This window comes from Gobio gobio (assembly GCF_949357685.1).
Source record: "Gobio gobio genome assembly, chromosome: 25".
Lineage (NCBI taxonomy): Eukaryota > Metazoa > Chordata > Actinopteri > Cypriniformes > Gobionidae > Gobio > Gobio gobio.
The window spans coordinates 16,856,366-16,877,439 of NC_137121.1; the positions used below are offsets into that span (position 1 = coordinate 16,856,366).

General features: G+C 37.9%; 1 protein-coding gene across 1 annotated transcript in view; it reads left to right on the forward strand.

Moving 5' to 3' along the window:
• Positions 1–21,074, forward strand: part of ppfibp2b (PPFIA binding protein 2b) — an 82,008-nt gene that overhangs the window by 25,031 nt on the left and 35,903 nt on the right. The window contains exons 3-7 of the mRNA XM_079809589.1: positions 1,261–1,552; positions 12,828–12,859; positions 13,367–13,536; positions 18,569–18,655; positions 19,664–19,777. Of these exons, the coding sequence (XP_079665715.1) occupies positions 1,261–1,552; positions 12,828–12,859; positions 13,367–13,536; positions 18,569–18,655; positions 19,664–19,777 (695 nt within the window). The remainder of the gene's footprint in view (positions 1–1,260; positions 1,553–12,827; positions 12,860–13,366; positions 13,537–18,568; positions 18,656–19,663; positions 19,778–21,074) is intronic.

Here is a 21,074-nt window from a genome sequence, read left to right on the forward strand (position 1 = left end):
ATGCATTTATATAAACAATTATGTACATTACGATTACGTCTCACATTCTCTGCACGCATACTAGTGGAATTTCTTTGAAAAGACATATGGAAACGATACAAATCTTATGTTAACGAGACCTAACTTAAGGTTTTATTCCACTTAAACTAATGGAAAATTGTATAACGTACTGGCAATTGCATAAAATAAAAATTGACACCAAGGCCCTTATCCATTTGTCAGCTGTGTCTCTCTTTCTTCTGATTGGTGATTCTGCCGTTAAAAAATTGAGCGATGTCATCATACACTTTTAAAGTGTTATAGAATCCTGATGGCTTCCAGATGTTCTGGTGCTTCCTGTATATTTGTTACGTCTCATTCCATAGTATCCAGATGGGGACAGTTGGAACTGTTGTTGTGCGAGTTGATGGAGGCGACACGTGGCTGCAGCAGTGTGGGTGATGGTTAATATGATGATGTATGACATGGCGTGATGGTGCATCTCTCCTGCACTCTTTGCCTCTCAAGTCACTTTTTGCTCTGTTTTTGTACAAAGTATCACATTTTTTTTCACATACACTGTAAAAATGATTTTTCAAAGATGTAAAAACAGTGATTATTGGGGTACATTTACAAGAAAATACTATTTTTTGTCATTTTAGTTTTTAATGATAGTTTTATTAATATTTTGAATTAGCTTTTATTTTATATTATTCATTTTCATGTTCATTTTAGTTTAATTTTTAGTCGTTATGTGCTTTTGTCATTTTATTGTATTTTATTTAAATATTGCTATTTAGGTTTAATTTATTTTTATTTCAGTTTTACTTTTAGATAGTGTTAGTTTTTATTTATTTACAGTTAATATTTGTTGTGCTTCTAATTAAACTTATTTAAGTTCATTGTCAAGGCATCATTTTTCATTTTCGTTTAGTTTAAGTTTCTCAACTAATATTTTTATATTATTTTATTTCAGCTTTATTTCAATTATCAAAAATGTTTTTAATCATTTTAGTTTTAGTTTACAATGATAACCCCGATACTATGCAGTATTCAAAATATCATGTTTATATTTTGTAATTTGTAAAATTTTAAAGCAATTTTGAATGAAAATAGTTTCAAAGCCATTTTAAGACCTTCTGCTTTGGTACAATAAAAGACATGAAGGAATTGCAGGAACAATTTGGTGGATTTGAACCTGTATCGCCCATATGAGCGTATGACTAAGGGTCTAACTGCTTTTATTTCTTATTTATTTATTTTCCGATTTTCTGTCGGCAGGTTCCAAGGCTGCGGTGGAATACAGTAATGGGCTGTATGACCTGGGCTCTCCTTTGAGTGTCGGACCCCTGCAGGTTCTCCAGCTGGCTGAGGAGCTGAAACTGGCACTAGAGCTGCAGGTCGGGGAGGAGGACCGCAAGTCACTGCGCTCCCAGCTGCCCTGCACCACCGCACAGAGCCTCATTGAGTGGCTGGAGAAAGGATCGGTGAGGCACTTGAGAGTTAAAGCCTATCAAATTAATGTGGCTTTTGTTGTGAAGTTCTGTCATAAAACTCTAGATGGCACAGGCTGGTAGGTCAATCTTCTTGCAATCCCATCATTCTCTATAGGGCGCAGCTGATTGGTTCCTGCTGTATCATTAGCCAATGAGCTTGCTGCTCAACCTTCACATACTTGGTCAGTATTTGCTGTAGCAGTTGCGGCGCATTTCAAAAACCCTCCACCTTCCCTAGCTCCACCTGCATTGATCTGCTACGGGTGTTGTCATGTATGCCATATTGTACAGCAGCAGCATTGCTGTCTTACTTGCTCACAGCACGTGTCTGTGCATGTATTGACTGTAGCAAGTCCTGTACTTGCTCTGCAACAGACCAGACCAGTTTTCTGCCAAGACCAGTTATTTAAGAGCCATGGCCAGTTTTGATACAGGTTGATTTAAGCCTTCGTAAGGGGTGATTCACTTAGCAAGTGTCCTTCTAACTCAAGTCAGCTCATTCACCCTTAAAGGGTTAGTTCACCCAAAAATGAAAATTCTGTCATTAATTACTTACCCTCATGTCGTTCGACACCCGTGAGACCTCCGTTCATCTTCGGAACACAAATTAAGATATTTTAGTTGAAATCCGATGGCTCAGAAAGGCCTCCATTGGCAGCAATGCAATTTACACTCACAAGACCCATAAAAGGTACTAAAGACGTCGTTACAAAGTCCATCTCACTACAGTGGTTCTACAATCATTTTATGAAGCGACGTGAATAGTTTGTGCGCAAAAAAAATAAAACAACAACGACTTTATTTAACAAGTTTCTGTCTTCCGCCTAGGCCTACCACGCATGTGCGTCACGACGCATGTGCGAGAATATCACGTAGAACCGGCGTTCTGACACATGACCCGGAAGCGAGGAGCTTTGTTTACAAGCAGAGGAAGATGCGCCGTATCTAAGCTGTTGAATTCTACATTGATCGTGCTCTAGGTCTTGGCGTAGTGCTCAAAATGGTGCTAAAGTCTGCATTTCCTGGATGCCCGAACCGCCGGCTCTACGTGATTGATAAATCAAACCAAATTGATAAATTAATTGAACATGTACACTTTTAAAAATAATCATATCCATATAAAAGAAAAAATATACTCAAAGAATTAATAACTACTCGAGGCCATATGGCTTGTGCACTATATTCCTAGTCCTCTGCAGTTATTTGATCACTTTGTGTGAGGAACAAATTGAAATCATTAATGCCGTAAATCTTCCCCTCCAGTGAGCTGTTCACTTGGGAACTACTGCAGCTGAATCATTGAGTCACTGATTGAAATTATGGGGCTTTTTTTAAGCGGATCTGTCATTGTATTAAAAAAAGAGCTCCTTGGAGAAACTTCAAAATGTTCCTTCTGTGTTCCAATGAAAAAATAACAGCCTACAGGGTCGGAACAACATGCATAAATAATGATAATTATGATAATTTTCATTGTTGAGTGAACGATCCCTTTAAGTACAGACTTCTGCCTATTACAGGGTCTTTTCTCATGTGTCCCAGAGGCAGTTTCTGGCCAAGCATTTGCGTGCGTATGCGTGTATGTTGCTTGGATGTTTTTAAAAGAGTTCGGATCCCCTCTGAGACATTGATAGGGCTGCGCTTCCTGCCTCTCTCCCTCTCTTCCCTTCATATTCCTCTCTCCACACACAGTCATTCTCTCCTTTCTCTTCACTCACTCTTGTGCTCTGATTTAAAATCTATTCCGTCACCTTTAGCTCGGCTTCATCTCCTTTAGGGTAAGTCTTCAACTGGCATCTCTGCTGACAGCTCATGCAACTAAGATTAGTTTGTTGATCTGTAACCGTGCAATGCATGCATACTTGCTTTCTCAGAATAGTGATTTTCTTGTTTTGCTGGTATTTGTTATTGGCAAAAGCAGTCACAAGATTCATTCAGACAGTTATTTGTGTATCCCAATGGAAAATGCTCACACATGATTCTCATCAGCAGCCTGTGGTGATTTCTTGGTCAATAAACATAGGACATCTCAGGAAGTGCATAAGCAACCTGTTGGCGGAGCTCGAAGATCAGTCAATGGCCGTGTTTTTGCAGGGATCTGACTATTAAGGTCCGGTCACATTTAACACATTTTCGAGGGCAAGATCCAGTTTTTTCAATAGGAATCCACATGATTGGGAATTCTCATGATTTCCCTGCGGTTCTTCTATGTTGCAAATTGGTCGTGTGGATTCGCCACGCTTACCAACAGAAAGCTGATTGGTTTGAAAGTGACTATGCTTCATCAAAGTCCCTTTCTGTTCAGTAGGTTACTATATTTGCAAAGCTATTTCGGACAACCAGGACCAAGTCTTATCTACCTGAATGTGGGAATCCTGAAATCTCAAAACTTGCTTTCCACACTAACATTTAAGTAACATATTTTAAATCAACAACATCTGACATGAACAGTCCCATAAATGCTGTTTCTTATGCTCAATTAGCATTTAAAATAGTGTTGAAATTAATCGCTTCTACGATGCATCGCAATGCTGACGAGGACAATCGGTATCGGTTCAGTAATAGGAGAACGCATTAGGAGAGAGCGCGGCAACAGCACTATAACATGACATATAACACGCTCTCACACATTTTTTTTTTTTTAGCATTATTGGGATGAGTAAAATTTACATATGTGGTTTCAACGACCAGATGCGGCCCAGACCACCTCCTGAAGTGGCTTTTAGTTTTTACTTTTGTGTATATTCAATATCGAATTGAACTGAATCAATGGCATGATAATCGTAATCGAACCGAACCGCGAGACCAGTGTAGGTTCACAACCTTAATTTAAAATCGCTTATATTTCAGGCTAGACCAGCCAATGCTCATGTGCAGTCCTAAGGCTAATTCACACTGCACCGACGGCAACAGACACTTGGTCAGGTTTTGTCGGATCAGTGTTTTACACGTCACTGTTGGTTGGCTCTTGTTTTTGCCGGTTGAACATCTTGAATCAGAATTTGTTGGGTCTTGGAATGTCTGAGAAGCAGTGATGGGAATAACGGCGTTACAGATAAACGGCGTTACTAACGGAATAATTTTTTTCAGTAACGAGTAATCAAACGAATGACTGTTTCTCCCGTTACAACGCCGTTAGCGTTACTGAGGAAAAAAATGCGCCGTTAGTCGCGTTACTATAATTGAGCTCACTGAAGCGCTTTTCATCCGAACAGGCTCTCTGTTTGTTGGACCTGCAACGTGTGTGTGTGTGTGTGTGTGTGTGTGTGTGTGTGTGTGTGTGTGTGTGTGTGCATGTGCGCGCGCACCAGCCATGCGTGTTGGGGGTGGGTGCGGTGGTACACATCACTGATGATGATTGGTGGGTGGGAGATAAGGTTGATAGGTTGAGTTCACACCTATTTTTTTCACGGTCTATGGTTCACACACACACACACACACACACACACACACACACACACACACACACACACACACACACACACACACACACACACACACACACACACACACACACACACACACACACACACACGCACACGCCTATGACGCACACCCATATGCACATTCAGCGATGGTCCAACGACTTCAAAGGTAGCTTTCGCAAACTGGAAGTATAAGCGCTACTTTTCCCTCGTTGAGGTGAAAGGTAAGAATATTTATGTAACGTGCAACTTATGCCCAGGAAGAAAGAGTCCCTCCACGCCGGTGGCAAGTGATTCTGAAGCGCCTCACATCATCATATGCCACAAAATGAGTGGCTAAAAACCCAGGTGATAACGTGAGCTCCACTACCAAAGGAAAGTATAGTACTGATAATATTTACACAATATTTACACTATAGTAGGCCTACTGATAATATTTACAATAATGCATTGAATTTGATAGGTGTCTCTCACATTGTCCCACAGCAACATTACAATAGTGTACATTAATGTACAATGTTTTATAATAATAATTTATTCTATTTAGTGTCCAATTCATTCATTTAACATATCTAATATTGGGGGCATCCAAGTATTTGACATATTTGAACATTTGAGAAAAAAAAAAAAAAAGTAACGCAGTATTACTTTCCCTGGTAATTAGTTACTTTTATAATGATGTAACTCAGTTACTTACTCAGTTACTATTTGTAAGAAGTAACTAGTAACTATAACTAATTACTTTTTTAAAGTAACGTGCCCAACACTGCTGAGAAGTGATGTTTTGTAATCCGGTGATTGCCTGCATTGGTAAGCGAGCGTCTCAGAACACTAAGGCTGACTATAGGCCACTTTTTGAGGGGACAGCCATTCGTAGTGGTGTCCGAAACCATAGTGGATACCATCGAGTGAACTCATTCTGGGTAAAAAATGGCTCATTCTAAGGTAATAAAAACATAACGGTACATTATGTAAGGTATTTATATACCACTGAAAACATAGTTATGTATATTATATTTAGGGATGCACCAAAATGAAAATTCTTGGCCGAAGCCAAATAAGAATAAAACACTTGGCCGAAGGCCGAAGCCGAATACCGAATGCGTTTTTTATATTTTTTTCCATTTATTTTGCCAAATTTTTCACCATTGCATAAATTTGCTTTTTTACTATTTTGTCTTGCTTTTAAAATAAATTTAAACATTTTTTTTTTACATTGTTTAAATGTTTAAAAATATTTATTTAACACTGAACATTTTTAGTTCAACAAAGCACATTATACAAACAAAGCACAATATAACTTAAAAAAAAAATATATATATAAAAATATTTTTATTTGGCCATCTTATCTAATCTTTGGTCTATTATGCCTACAGGTATCATAATCAAATCATAATCAAATTTTGTTTGTTTGTTCATGAGAGGCTTTGCAAGCCTGTATAACTCAGCACTGAATACAAACCCTGGCAGTTTTAGCAGTGAGTGGAGTCTGACTAACTTAAAACATATTGGCCATTGCGTACAAGAGATCAACAACTATGTCATGTTGTAAATGGATACATTTGACGTTCTACAAACACAAATATGCACTGGAGCATTTGCCAATATATTATTACAGTATCAACTGAGGGTGCTCTTGCTTGCATTTGAGGGTGCTTAAACAATTGAGCAGAACAGTGTCTGCAAACGGCCATTTCTGCGTCTTTCTCGGACACTTTAAAGCCTTCTTTAAGCCTTTTTTACTCAACGCGTCTGCGTGAGGGTGCGCACTGCAAACATGATGTCATCGCAGAGTGCCAAGAGGACGAGGCGCGCGCGCAGTCAGTGGAGGCTCACGCTGCGGAGCCAGACAAAAGTATAAACAAAGCTTAATGCTTCCACACTTCCGACATGTGCTGCATTGCTGCATTTAGAAGCGTGTGCGCCTCTCTCACACAAGCTGGTTGCTATATTTGATCGTGTCATCAAAAACCTCATTGTTCGGTAAAATTTATTTGGTCTTTTCACTTATTCGGCCGAACACCGAAAGTGCAATTTTTGCTATTTTCAGCCAAATAATTTTGGCTGCCGAACATTCAGTGCATCCCTAATTATATTGCATTTCTGTCAACAGATCCTCATAAATACTAGCCTACACACTGCACCTTTAAAGTAACATAACTAGAGGTCGACCAATAGTGAATTTTACAGAGACCGATAACTAGGTTGGACCGCACTTGCCGATAACCGATAGTTTTTAAAATGGATACTGGATTTAAAAAAACACAAGTAAACCAGTGCTGAACTTTATAACAAAAAATAAAAAAACAGTAGGCCTACTGATCCATGAAAATGTGCTAAATTAAAATATGAATATTAAAATGAGAAGTTCTAAAAGAACAAATTCTTCAGAAAAATGTTTACAGGTCAAATGTATTTCTTTACCTATAACCTAGAAACATGCACTTCATAGGGAACAAGTCCCTATGCAACAAGGATGTATTAGCTTACATGAACTATATGCATATATTTTTACAGCATGTATTAATATGAGCAATACAATTGTACCTTGATCATTCATGTTAGTTCATAGTGCATTAACCAAGGTTAACAGATACAAATTCAAACTCAATTTAATGTTGAAATGAACATACTAACAATGAACAATACTTCCACAGCATTTATTAACCTTAGTTACTGTTAAAAATAGAATCGTATTGTAAAGTGTTACCATTTCATACAAATCTAAACAGTGTGCTTTTTTAGAAAGAGATTATCTAATAAAAAACAAATGCATTTCTGCTTTGTTTATATTTCTGTCGGCAGCATGACGATACAGTTTGCTTTCTCACATCACTCATTTTATATATGCAACATTTGGGTCGGACTTGCGTGTTATCACATTGATTTAACTGCTTGAGGTACTGCTAATGTTAGCGTCCTCCCAGCCTCGACGACAAACATACACACTGCTGTTGTTTACCTGCTAATGCAGCATCTAGTCAAGAAATTGATTATTTTATAATTATTTGGCAACAAGTACTGTAGTGCTCTGTATTCATACTGTTTCGCTGTCGTGTTTTAAACGCTCTCCGTGCAGCGCCGCGTGCAGCCTCACGTGTGAATGCAAACACAAGGCGTCAGTGATAGTTTTCATTTGGCCTCTAGAGGCCGCTCTCGTGCTATGTACTGCCAGCAGACCCTTCTCAGAGCTCTTGTATGGTGTAATAACAGTACTTCTGTCTCAGCCGCTCCAGCAATGGACGCAACTCGGAAAAACTATCGGTGTGGATTTTTGCCGATAACCGATTGTTCCACCAATCAACTATCGGTGCCGATTAATCGGCAAAACTGATGAATCGGTCGACCTCTAAACATAACACACAGTTTCTGCCAATCTCAAGTTAATCTTGAGTACCTATAGAGCAGTCTTGCATCCTTCATATCTCTGAAGCATCTTTTGTTTTATCATATTTTTAAAAGACAAATACGCTTAACGATTCTTTCCAAAAAAAAGCAGAGCTTGTGGAGGCATGCAGTGGGCGGAGTTAAAGAGTCACAAGCACACACACACACACAATACATCATCACATTATCCCTGGATAACTTTCGATTCACTATACGTTCGTGTTTGTTTGGCCCGGGCCAGTGTTGCCATGCTGTGGACAAACTAATTACTGCAACAACAAAAGCGCATATGCGAGTTGGAAAAATCTGGCTGGTTATTCGTTCAGTACGTGCATACTGTGCTGATGATGAAATTCACATCAAGCGCACAGTATGCACACCCTAGTGTACACATTAAATCTCAAGTATACTTTGGGCTTAAGTCCAGAGTGCCCTTCTACAACACACACACAGTCCTCTGAACGGTGTCTCTAAGTGGGATCAAGTACTCGTGCTCCCTAATTACAGCCGGTCAAAAACAACGCAGGAAATGCGATCAAGTCCTGATAGGGAGACGTTCGCATTAGAGGGGCCGCAATACGCTTTGTTCTTACACGCCGTATCTGGCCAGTGTTTACATGCACATGAGGAATGTTTGTGGCAGCTGCAGAAAAGAGATAAGAGAGGCCGTTCGACTCATAACCTGATCTGAGACTTGTCTGAGCTGCTGTAGGTAAAGCGTGTCTGTTTGATAGTATTAAAATACGTCTACTCTTGTTTATGTATGCATGCGCACGTGTGTCTGGTGTGTCTCCAGCTCCGCAGCTGTCAGGATCAGAGACTTTGCCAGGTGCAGCTGAACTCCCCAAAGCTCTGGATAAGTTGCGTGCTACGCTAATAAAGACCCAATCGTCCCTGCTTGATCTCAGGGTGGAACCTCTAATAATGCTTGATAGCTGACATAATCACAGCCTCCCTCACTTAGAAGAATATGTTTTTGTCTTAGAATGGAAAAAGTCTGCACAAAAAATACAATGTTTCCCTGCGCAAAATAGCCAAAGTGTCATTTGTTGACTCCAGCTGTATTCATTTAATGTTTTTGACAGAGTCCCCAGGGTGACTGTATCCCCACTCCTCTGCGTAGTGCACAACACCCCATGACGTAAACAGGAAACGACGAGGCGAGAAGAGGGTGTAATTGCTAAAACTCTGGGTTGGTGACCATCACCATGCCTATACTAAATGTTTCAGCATTATTTTCTGTACTTATTTGAGTGGAAAATATGTGGATAGTTAACCATTTACTCACCCTGGTGTCGTTCAACATTTTTTTATTCAAATCTTTTAATGAATCAGTCAATCCATTTCCCTAAACCTGCCTGAATGATTAATTCATGAATTGGTCTGAATCTTGACTACAACTCGCTAGAAAGGAACATTTTAGTGAATAATGAAATTATTTTCTCTTCTTGTCTTCTGCTCACACAAATCTATCATATGACTTAAAGGCCCACTGAAGTGCCTTGAAACACACAGCATTATTCAATGTGTTGACGTAATTTCCCCTGAAAATGAAATAAAGCATTCTGTGCAGCATTTAAATGGGTCCTGTATGTTTTGTTGTATGTGCCGACTCGCATATGATCCGCTCGCTCTCGCGTCTCTAATCAACGGTGCTGCTCTAGACTATGTGTGTGCGCTGCTGCGGTGCACGTGAAACTAGACTTCATTTGCCTCAACTGTAAGCATATTTACGCTGTCTGAATCGTTTCCTATCGCATATATAGTGCGCTATGCGCCTTTCACCATGTAGAAATTAGTAAATGTGTGAACAACTGATCGGTTTCAGACGCAACTTCAGGGTCTATTTATAGCGTAGGGGGTGGCGCTTCAGATTCTAGAGAGCATTTGATTGGACAGAAGATTTGATGAGAAGGTGAAGTCTGCGATGATGTCATCAAAAATCGGTGATTCATTTTAACGGAAGTGAGAGACTGTACGTTTTGAATGCTTATATCTCCTGAATGCGAATTTTGTCATTGTTTTGGAGCACACCAGCTTATTCCTAACCTTAAGGCTAACATAGTCATACTAAAAGCTAAAAAAATTAAATTTTGATTTCAGTGGGCGTCGACGCATGGATTGCCTGTATTTGAATCTGAATGAGCGCGCGGTCCGTGGGCGTGGCCGCATTAGCAGATAATGAGTCAGTAATGAGTTGACTGATATCTCCCACTTTTCACACAGATTACATAAACACAGAATATTTGTTTTCGTTTTGATTTACATGATTTAAAACCTGATATTTCAACATTTCTTTAGACATATGTCTCATGTTTGTGTGTCAAGGTTTCACTAAGCTACAGGTCATTTTCTGAAGAGAATCAGATTAGACATCATTGAGAGAGAGGCTGAAGATCGCGAATCATGTTTGTTTCCCTTATTTTGCAACTAGACATGTGCCGGTAAACGGTAATACGATATACCGCAATAATGAACATGCACAATATTGTTATCGTGGGCACTTCAAAATACCGTGAATAATTATTTATTACGAATTATTCAGATTTTTAGAATTAATTTTAAGAATACTTTACCCATCAACCGTTTAAAATGAAAAACACGTCAAAGAGGAACGCGCACTGATGTAAATAGACCGTGCATGAGCCGAGCACATGGCGGAATGAGGAGACACGCTGAAGTGCACATTCATTCTTCGACAGCAGAGGGCGCTGACGGAACAGCAGAAATGCAGCCGTTTCTCCAGTAATCATAACCTAATACATAATACTTAAAGACTTAAGGCTATTCATTTTCAAACTTGCATTTTATATTTTAATCTGGACTAAATTACATGCCCTTGAATATGTTCTGACTGTTGTTCAATCACACACTTTACAAGGCTCCAGTATTTAACATTAGTTCCTTCATTAACAAACTGACAATGAAAAATACTTCTAAAGAATGAATTAATCTTAGTTAAATGTACATTTCAGCATACCTATTGTTCTTTATAATTCTTTTGCACTTTAATCTGTTTTAAATATTTGTTTACTTTATACATTTTTGTGTATTGCTTTATTGTATTTAAATGTTTGGTTCTTTTGTTATAAGAAAGTGATTTAACCTGTTATAGTATGACAACACTTTTTTTGCAACTTATTTCAATATCGTGATAATACCGTATACCGTGATAAAAGCTTCAGCAATTAATCGCAACATGAAAATTTGATACCGGCACATGCCTATTTGCAACAATTTGTTTTTATTGTGACTGTACACAAAAAATGTAAACTTTACAGAATATAATGATGTATAACACTTGCATGAATGATAAAAAACGACAGAGTTATTTGAGTCTCTTTGGCACTGATAAGAAAAAAAGAGAGCCCGACTCGAGGGGGTTAAAGGTGTGGTGTGTAAATTTTAGCAGCATCTAGTGGTGAGGTTGCGAATTGCCACCACCCACCCCTCCCTTTCAAGCACATAGAGAAGCTTCGGTGGCCGTCACAGGACAAAGATGTCGTCTTCTGAGACAGCAGAGAGTAGCTAGCGCTCTGTACAGCAGTTTGTCTGTTTAGGGCTACCGTAGAAACATGTCGGCGCAAAATTGTGACTTCACTGTAAGGGGACCCACAGTGTATGGCTCATTCTAATGTAATAAAAACATAACAGTTCATTATTGAAGGTCTTTATACACCACTGAAAACATAGTTATTTCCAGTTATCTTCCAAAAAAATCCAGTGATAAAATAAAAAAGGCAGCTGTTTCAAGTATTGCAGGTTGGCATAATGATACCTGTATATTTTACAACTTATAACCATATATTTCTTAAGTTAGTTATATAATGGCACTAAAATAATGCATTAAACATTACCTTAATAACATATATTGTAACACAAAAAAATGCCCTCCCAAATATACAAATACAAATAATATACTGATAATGAAAATGAGAAGAAACAACATTTTTATATAAAATATACAGTAGAGGTCATATATGATATCACGCAGGGACTTCTGAAAATGTCCTTTTACTGTATAAATTATACCGTAATTCATCAGTTTTACTTGCAAAGACCATAGATTTGACATTATTTTACAGTAAAATTACATATAATATGATGTTAAACCACAGTTTTTCATCATATATGGTATGGTAACTTAATTAACTAATTAACAAGTGTTTTTGTACTTTTAAAAAAGCTTTTTTTAGTTTTAAAGCTTCAGTCTTCATTTATCATAATTATATCGAAAAAAGTGACCGGGACATTTATAACATTTATCAAATGCTTCCTACATCGCTGCACTGTGGAAAAATTTTTTGCACATAAAATTTTTCTAAAGTGACCACACCTTAAATTATGACAGAATTGTGCTTTTTAAAAAATCTTTTTTAAGAAAGTTAATTATATAATAGTTTATAGCATTGTACACAGCGGCATGTTAAGCTAAAAGCCTGACAAGATCACAAGGTTATTATGTTGTTATAGTATTAAACAGGCTAGTTTGTGCTTTTCATTCCCTTCACAGTCTTTGCCTCAGCTGTGTTTGTCTATGAAGGAGACTACTGGACAGCAGGGTTGCTTGTAAAGGTAAAAAGACACATAGAAATGGATGGATGTCTTCCACAGGAAACAGGGTCTTTGGGTTGTAGCCTTGAGTAAAAACAGATGGGAGAGGCGCTGGAAGGCAGTGTGCCTTTAAATGTCCCCCCTCCTCGCTCGCTGTGTTTCTTGTGCTTAAACAGAGACACTGATTTGTTTCGGTTCAGACTTGCATTGGAACTTAATTAAAGCCACTGTCTCACAAAGAGAAAAGAAAAAGACCAAAAAGAAAGGGAGGGGAAGATTACAAATATAGAGAATTTCACACGTGAACAAGAAAGTTGGTGTGTTGTAGTATGTAACATCAGGGAACGGAAGTTGTGGATTGATATTTTGCATCTGACACACACACACACACACACACACACACACACACTGAACTTCTTAGTGTCTGGCTGGACAGCAGACGCGGGGGGTCTCGGGTAGACGTCTAGCTGAGGTTTGTGCAGTTGCTTCAGCATGTTAGGAACTCCTGTCTTCAGCAGCCAATATAAGGAGGAGGAGGAGGCGGCGACTCTGTAAAACAGGCGGACAGAGTCACTGAAACCCAAAGCTCAGATCTTAGCCTGCCGCTGCAGTCGCTCTCTTGTTATAACGGGTCGAGATGGGCCTTGAACATGGAAGAGAAAATTGACTTTTATAAGCATTTCACTTGGCTGAAAAAGGTATGTTGAAATGTCTGCTTTTCTACTGCAAGTTATCCACTTTTTATATGGATATTTCCATTCAGCTTTTTTTTTTTTTACTGTTTTGTTTTTAATTTGAGCAGTATATAACATGAAAGGGATCATGCTCAGTGAAATGGTCATTATTGCAATATATATATATATATATATATATATATATATATATTAGAGCTGTCAATCAATTAAAAAAATATGCTTTTAATATATCAGGTTTTTTTCCCAGGCGGGACCGTTCATATGTTTACCTGCCCTGCTAAAATGCACCAAAAAAGTTATTGTTTTCATTGTTTTTGACCCATGTAACCTTGTAAGCGCTTTAAGATTTTCAGGTAGGTCTGGATATATACAGAAATTAAATAGTTATGAAACACTTCACAGTCTTCACTGCATAAATTATAACTTGAATATAGATTAATCCTCATTAAAGCTACAAACGTTATTCAGTCAAGAGCAGTGAGTGATTTTCTCTTTGTCTTTTGTTCTTTGATTAACATTAATGACTGCAGTAGGTTTTTAGTCTGCTGTCACTTTAAGACCTGACACACATCCTATTTTCTCATAACTCTTTGCATTCATTTATCACTTTTGAACCCACAACGGCTGTGCTTATGAGGATGCTCAACAAAACAGGAATTTTTTGCATAATTTTGTGTTTTTGTACATTCAAGTGTGAAAGAGAACTCAATGTTGCGCTGGCATGCTGTCTGAAGCGGCATTCTGTGCATGAGTTTCGGGTGTTTGTTCACGGAGATCCGCTTCACAGACAGCACACCAGTAAAGATTTGAGTGCTTTTTTGTGTCTTATCATGCTTGAATGGTTTAATAGCACTTGAATGAATGATAGCGTGATCATATTCTGTGACGTAGCCAAAGGCTGACAGAAAATACAGATGCTGCATTAATTGCGTAAATTATTTTTAACGCATTAAACTGAAAAAAATATTGATTTGAGTTTCAAATATTTTATAATCTTACCTGTTTATTATCTTAAAGCTAAGTACATTGAAATGTACGAAACAACCAGCCTAGTAATAAAACAAACACAACGACAATATTTTACTAATATGAATTAATACTGAAATACTTTGAGGTAATTTTCAGAACAATCCCTGTGTGATACAAGCTAGACAATGTTATTTTAGTGTCATTGATAAACTTTTTTTTAACTAATATTTGGAATTAGTTTTCATTTTTATGTTGTCCATATGTAGTAATTTTGTTTTGTTTTTTCTATATAGTTTTTATGAATTTTTAGTTATTTTAGTACATCGAGTTAAACAAAATGGAAATGTTGTTTTGGGTAAATAAAATATGTTTAATTTCTTTACAAATATTTAATTTTATTTCAGTTTAATGTACGTTTTAGTTTGAATTCATTATTATTTCACTATTATCCCTATTTTACCCCTGGCAGAAGTTGAATTTGTATGAAATGCAAGCGTAAAAGTAGCGCATGTTTCTGTTTCTCGGATGAGCAGACTGATATAGAGTGGTTGGATTTGTGTAGAACTGTTTGTTGTTGTTGTTCAAAACGTCAGGCTGCATTGTGCTGGTGTGGATGTGTGCTGGGAGCTTGTGATTTGCAATAGTACAAAAGCGCTTTTTATCCTGTCCAGCTTCAATGATTCTGAGCTCATGCCCTTGAACACAAACAAAACTGCATTCACTGACACACCACTTGATGCTTAGTAGTAAATCATGCAGTAAAATTCAGTTCAAAGGTGGGGGTATGAACACCAGCGTGCACACCTGTTCTTAAAGTGCAAGAGGCCTTGAAACGCTTGCTTGCCATGGTTGATGTGGTTTACAAGGTATTGCAGTGAGCCAGATATTAGGCAGGTATGTGTAACATTGCGGGAAAGCACACAATGTAAAACTTAACCAACCATTACATTTCAAAGTAAGAAAGAAATTACAGTAATTATGTCTCACGAGTGCATTACTCTATTACAGGGAGGGGTTGTATCATAAAATTCTCAATATTGTCATACATTCTTGGACAGTGGGATCATAATGATCACTGTAGTTTCTTTTGAGCTCTTCTGAAGTCATGTCAGGCCTTTACAGTTGTGAACAGGAAGTTGGACATGAAAAGGGGGAAATTCCGGGGCTTGTGGGTTGTCTTGCTTATAAACATCTCTCTGGTGAGGTAATAAATTGAATCGGTGCTCTAGAGAGCATCATGAATCTGTGTGTGAACACAGCTGTAAAGGTTAAATTAGCTGTAGTGTGGTGGACTTCTGAAACACTGAGGCAAAGTTGCTTTCTCTGGTTTTTGTTTTTTTAGTTAAACACTAATTCTTGTTTCGTTTTTAATGTTGACGGTTATGGTTTCCAGGTTAAAAGCTAAAGTGTGAATTTATGAAGGACTAGTGCCACTGAACGGGTTATGGAAGTAAAATCCCATTCATTTTCTCCATAGTGGAATTCAATTTTAAAGATAAATCATAAACCGTTAAAGACAGACCTACTGTGAGCTATGAAGTTGTTAATCGATTATGTTTTTACTCAAGGCAACTTATTATGAAAAACTATATTAACCATGATTCTGCAGAGAATCTCCACCAATCAGAGAATCTCTTTAGTGGCCGCCCCATGAAGCACTGCGAATGACGTAATTGTAGTCTCCCTACACTCTCAAATTACTAAATATATACATAATCAACATCTTTAAATTACATTTTTTTATATTTATCCATTGTTTTTTCATTCGATTATATAATTTGCAATTCTTCACGGGATTGTAGTTCTTTCCGTCAATGAGGCTAAGTATACAGTCTTATACCTTTTTCTTTTTGTCCAATTATCAAATACTTATTTTGCTTTAAATCAAAGTATGTAATGTTGTGAATCACCTTTTAGCTGGTTGGTTTGGTTCATTGCTTAAACTTTATATTGAATGTAAAAAAAATCCCTATGGGAGAAATGAATGGGAAAAATGTTCCCTGAACCAAGGCCGCTGAAAGAGTGGGAGGACACTGTTACGCTCTATTAAACAAACCAATAGCACTGTCACAAACTCATGCCCCATTTTTTATTAAAAATTAACCTTTGAATGCCTTACTTATAGTTTATATATTAAGCTGGGATAAGACAACGTATAGTTTAGGTATAAACTATAGCCGGTTGTCAGCCGGGTACTAGCTGGATAGCTAATTTTGACCTGGTTAGGACTGGTACTGTATGGTACCTTTGCTAGTGTGGACCTGGTTAACAGAACACAGGTTGAACCCTTTTGACCAGCTTGAACACCTCAATCTTTTTTCTTCTTCTTTTTTAAATCAGAAACGGATGTTAACAAAAATTGAAACATTTGTTGGAATAAAGGCAAGTCAAGTCTACAGTATAACTGAAGTGAAATACAGTTCAACGGGCTGTTTATCACAATATGTTCATATTTACTCACTTCAAGAATGAAAGATTCATATGTAACTATAGTTTAAAGCTGCACTATGTAACTTTCTTGTGCTCAAAATTTACTGCATTTATATAATGAGTGAGTATATCATGAATCCATTTTCCAAACCGTGTTTTTGTCTTATCCTGAATCACTGTGGTGTGGTACACATATAATAAGTGTTTATATTGTGACTGTTTTAGTCCGGTTCGGGTCGCACAGCTGCGGAGTAGCCCAGTACTTGCGTGACTTGTCATAGACTTAAACAGAGAGAAGTAGCTCCGTCTACAATGTTCTTCCGCAAGCCGCATGCAGTTTTGTTTATTAACCGCTAGAGCGCCAAAAGTTGCCTAGTGTTGCTTTAAATCACTGCATAAATAATAATTATACTGTTAAAGTTACTTTTGAGTTCTTCACATAAATATAAAATGATATTGCACAAAACTCTATCTTGTTTCTACCTGTTTCCCAGGAAATAATACCTTAAGTTGGGTTTAAATTTGCTGTGAACTGCAATTACTATGCAGTGAAAGCCTCATCTGTGAGAACTGAGCATTGCCTTTAGACAGGCTTAACCCTGTAACTCCACCAGGCAGCCAGCCCTGTAAACCCTGAGTAGACAGCTTTATTGTGGCGCTCAGAAGGAATTGACAGCCCTGGACACAGCAGAAGCTTTTAAAAGAGAGAGATTATCTGTGTGGCAAGCGCTAGCTTAGCGCTGACAAGTGACAGTGTCCTATCTTGCATGCTGTGTATTTACTGGCATGTTTTCTGCTGATATCTGAAGACTGGACAGAAGTATGTATTTAAGCATTGATTTTTTTTTTCAGCGTATGATAATTTGTAATGCTAAATTGGTATATTCCATCCATCCGTCCATCTATCCATCCATCCATCCATTCATCCATTCCATTCATCCATCCATCCATAACAACCCTGGGGCACATCAACGTTTCTTTTTCCAGTTGTATTGTGACGCTCAAACTTTATGCAAATTACCTCATTAATTTGTAATGAGCTCCTTTATTGCGTTTGCATTGAAGGGATGTCAGTTCATATTTGGCGCCAACATGTCATTTAACACCTTTACAACTCTCAAATGTATTTGGCTCACTTGTATACTACTCTTTGTTGAAGTTTATTTTGTCATTGGCGGTGAGCCATTCATTCTCAAAAAAACTGGATAAGCAGGTTAGCTCCTCCTCTTGCACACCTCTCTGTTGACTTTCAGTTTCTGTGTGTGTGTGTGTGTGTGTGTGTGTGTGTGTGTGTGTGTGTGTGTGTGTGTGTGTGTGTGTGTGTGTGTGTGTGTGTGTGTGTGTGTGTGTGTGTGTGTGTGTGTGTGTGTGTGTGTGTGTGTGTGTGTGTGTGTGTGTGGTTCAGGTTTTGCTATCTGAGCTGAATGTTTCCACAAAGCAAGTATAACCTGAAACAACCTACTTTAAAGGGACATTTGGGAGGCCCTCAAAAGGAAAACAGTCACTAAAAAGGGACATTTGGGAGGCCCTCATGAGGAAAATAGCCACTTAAAGTGATAAAATGAGAAGTTAAAGTTCATTTGCAGTCCAGAACACTGCTCTGATGTAAAATGTGTGCACGTGTGTGTCTCCACAGGTTAACCTCCAGTGCTCAAGCAACAATGAGACCTATCAAGAACGGCTGGCGAGATTAGAAGGGGACAAAGAGTCTCTGGTTCTCCAGGTGAGATATTTCACTAAGGCCTCCAAGGCATTACAGCTCAGCATAATAGTCACAATGTCAACACAATGAGAAGACAACTAGCCAACATGCTTGTAAAACCTCACAGGGTCAAACCAGGGGACTGTGGTGTCTCTGTGAACTAATAGACATGTGACACTGCCGCGCTCCAACCCAGGGTGACGCAACTGCCCTGTCTAATGCACAATGGGATGGTCATTCATCACATAGCCATGGGACAATCTGTTGAAAGTTTAGAGGGTTGGTGTTACTCAACATGTTACTAAGCCACGATGGTAGCCACCACAGTGTGAGTTTAGCCATTATCAGCTCGAACCTGTTCTTTTTGAATGGTAGTGTTTACAGTAAACTGTTAAAAAAAAAATAACTGAGACAAAAAGCAGAAAAAGTCTAAAAAACGATTTGATCATCCATCTTGAAACCACCACAGAGCCACAAGTCAGCCTATAAATAACTTACTTGTAGTTGTCTCTCCATATTAAACAGGGGTAGAAGAATATATTTTACCATTAAAAAAGGACACACTTCACCTTTAAGAAGTTAGGTTGTCTAACTCTGCAACAAGTGTCAAAAGTTGTCCATCTCCAAATGCCCGCCCTTCTTGCTCTCTGATTGGTGGATTGTCTTGTGCTCTAAAACACTGATGAACACGATTGGCTCCTAATGCCCTCAAGGTGTTGTTCTTCTCCTTTTACCTGTCCTGCTGGTTGGCAGTCCTTCAGTTGGTGGTGAACAAAAGGGCACTTTCAAAACAATTGTAACTCAAGCAGGCTCACATGTTAGCATGGAAGTGTGTCAAGGCTAAGCAATGGTCGTTTTTAACCCAGATGTACACATTTGAAGGATTACATTCCTCTGCTGTGTAGACTTTGGAGTTGCATGTGTGTTGCAATCGTCATTAGAATACCTATAGGAGGGACCGAAAGAGAAACACTGGCCAGGTTTCAAGGTTAGCCTGAGTGAACGTTGTCTGCTGTCTGTTGGTTTTAGGTGAGTGTCCTCACTGACCAGGTTGAAGCTCAAGGAGAAAAGATCAGAGATCTGGAAAGTTCCCTGGAAGAACACCACCACAAACTCCTTTCCACTGAGGATATGCTCCAGCAGGTAAGGCTACACACTTTCTGTCATTTATCAGGTTTATGTTCAGTTTTAAGTAGAAATCAGAGAAATATAAGGAAGGGAAATGATTCAAATGTTTGAATTTTCTACCTGTTGGTTTTGCTTGACAAACTGTGAACACTTTCAAAGCAGCGTTTACCACCTGGAATTTGAGTAATTTGTGGTTTTGCAACAGTTTCAGTTGTAATTATGTAGACCTGACTCAGATTAAATGCTCAGATTCGGTGCATATTTTCAGTGTGCTTGATTTATCCATGTGGGTTACTCCGTCCTGGCATAATGACACCTTCAGACCTTCATATCCAAGACTGTCTGTGTGGAGTTAGTTGTTCATACAGCGTGATAGATTTACATGTTTTTGTGTATTTTAGTGTTTGCTGTATGATTAACTGGGTTAAACCGTTGGGTTTGTAATCACACTCGTTTAGCCAATGAATGTGTTTAGTAGCTGTTTGCTGGCAAAACAGGAATGATTGATTTGCATGGTATCATTCCCAAAGTACTGTTTTTGTAACGGCTATGTTCTTTTAGCTTTGCCAAGTGGAGCCACAGAAATAAACACTTATTTGTGGGTTTCCGTTGTAGGATTTTAATGTTTTTAGTGTCTGTTGGAAAGAAAAAAAATTAGACGGAACTGATTTGAGCCATTGTGACAGTGTTTACAAAAGGTTAAATGATTAATATGTGCAGTTTCTTTCTACTTCAGCCATTTTTTTTTAAACTTAGAATTCTGCCAGTAAATGATTTTATTAATTAATTAAATATTTATTATAAATGATTTATGTTCATAATGTAAATAATAATATATTTTAATATTTAAAAATATGAAATCAAACATTATTAAATTATAAAGAATGTTTGTAGCTATTGTTATTTAAATGCGTAAAGAAAAATAAATGGAATTAATTTTATCATCTGATCATATATTTGTAATGACAACCATTTTCATTCAAATTTAATGTTAGTTAAATATTAGTTTCCCTTGCCCACTTTCCCTGGGATCACATTCAGGATTCCGTAACAGGAATGCGGTACCAACAATCATATCATGATGGAATGTCAGAGATGGATCGATAAAGACGGCCCTCATGTTTTTCTTGCTTGATAGGGCAAGTAAACTTACAGCTTAGACATTACCGTTTTCTTTAAAAACATAATTCCTTTTGGTTAGTTGAGATATACAGAATTTGTAATGTTCCTTCCAACAGTGTTTATAGAGTTTTCTAATGTTTTCTAGTTTATTTGTTGCGATTTATAGTTAGTTTAGGATAAGCTTTTTAAA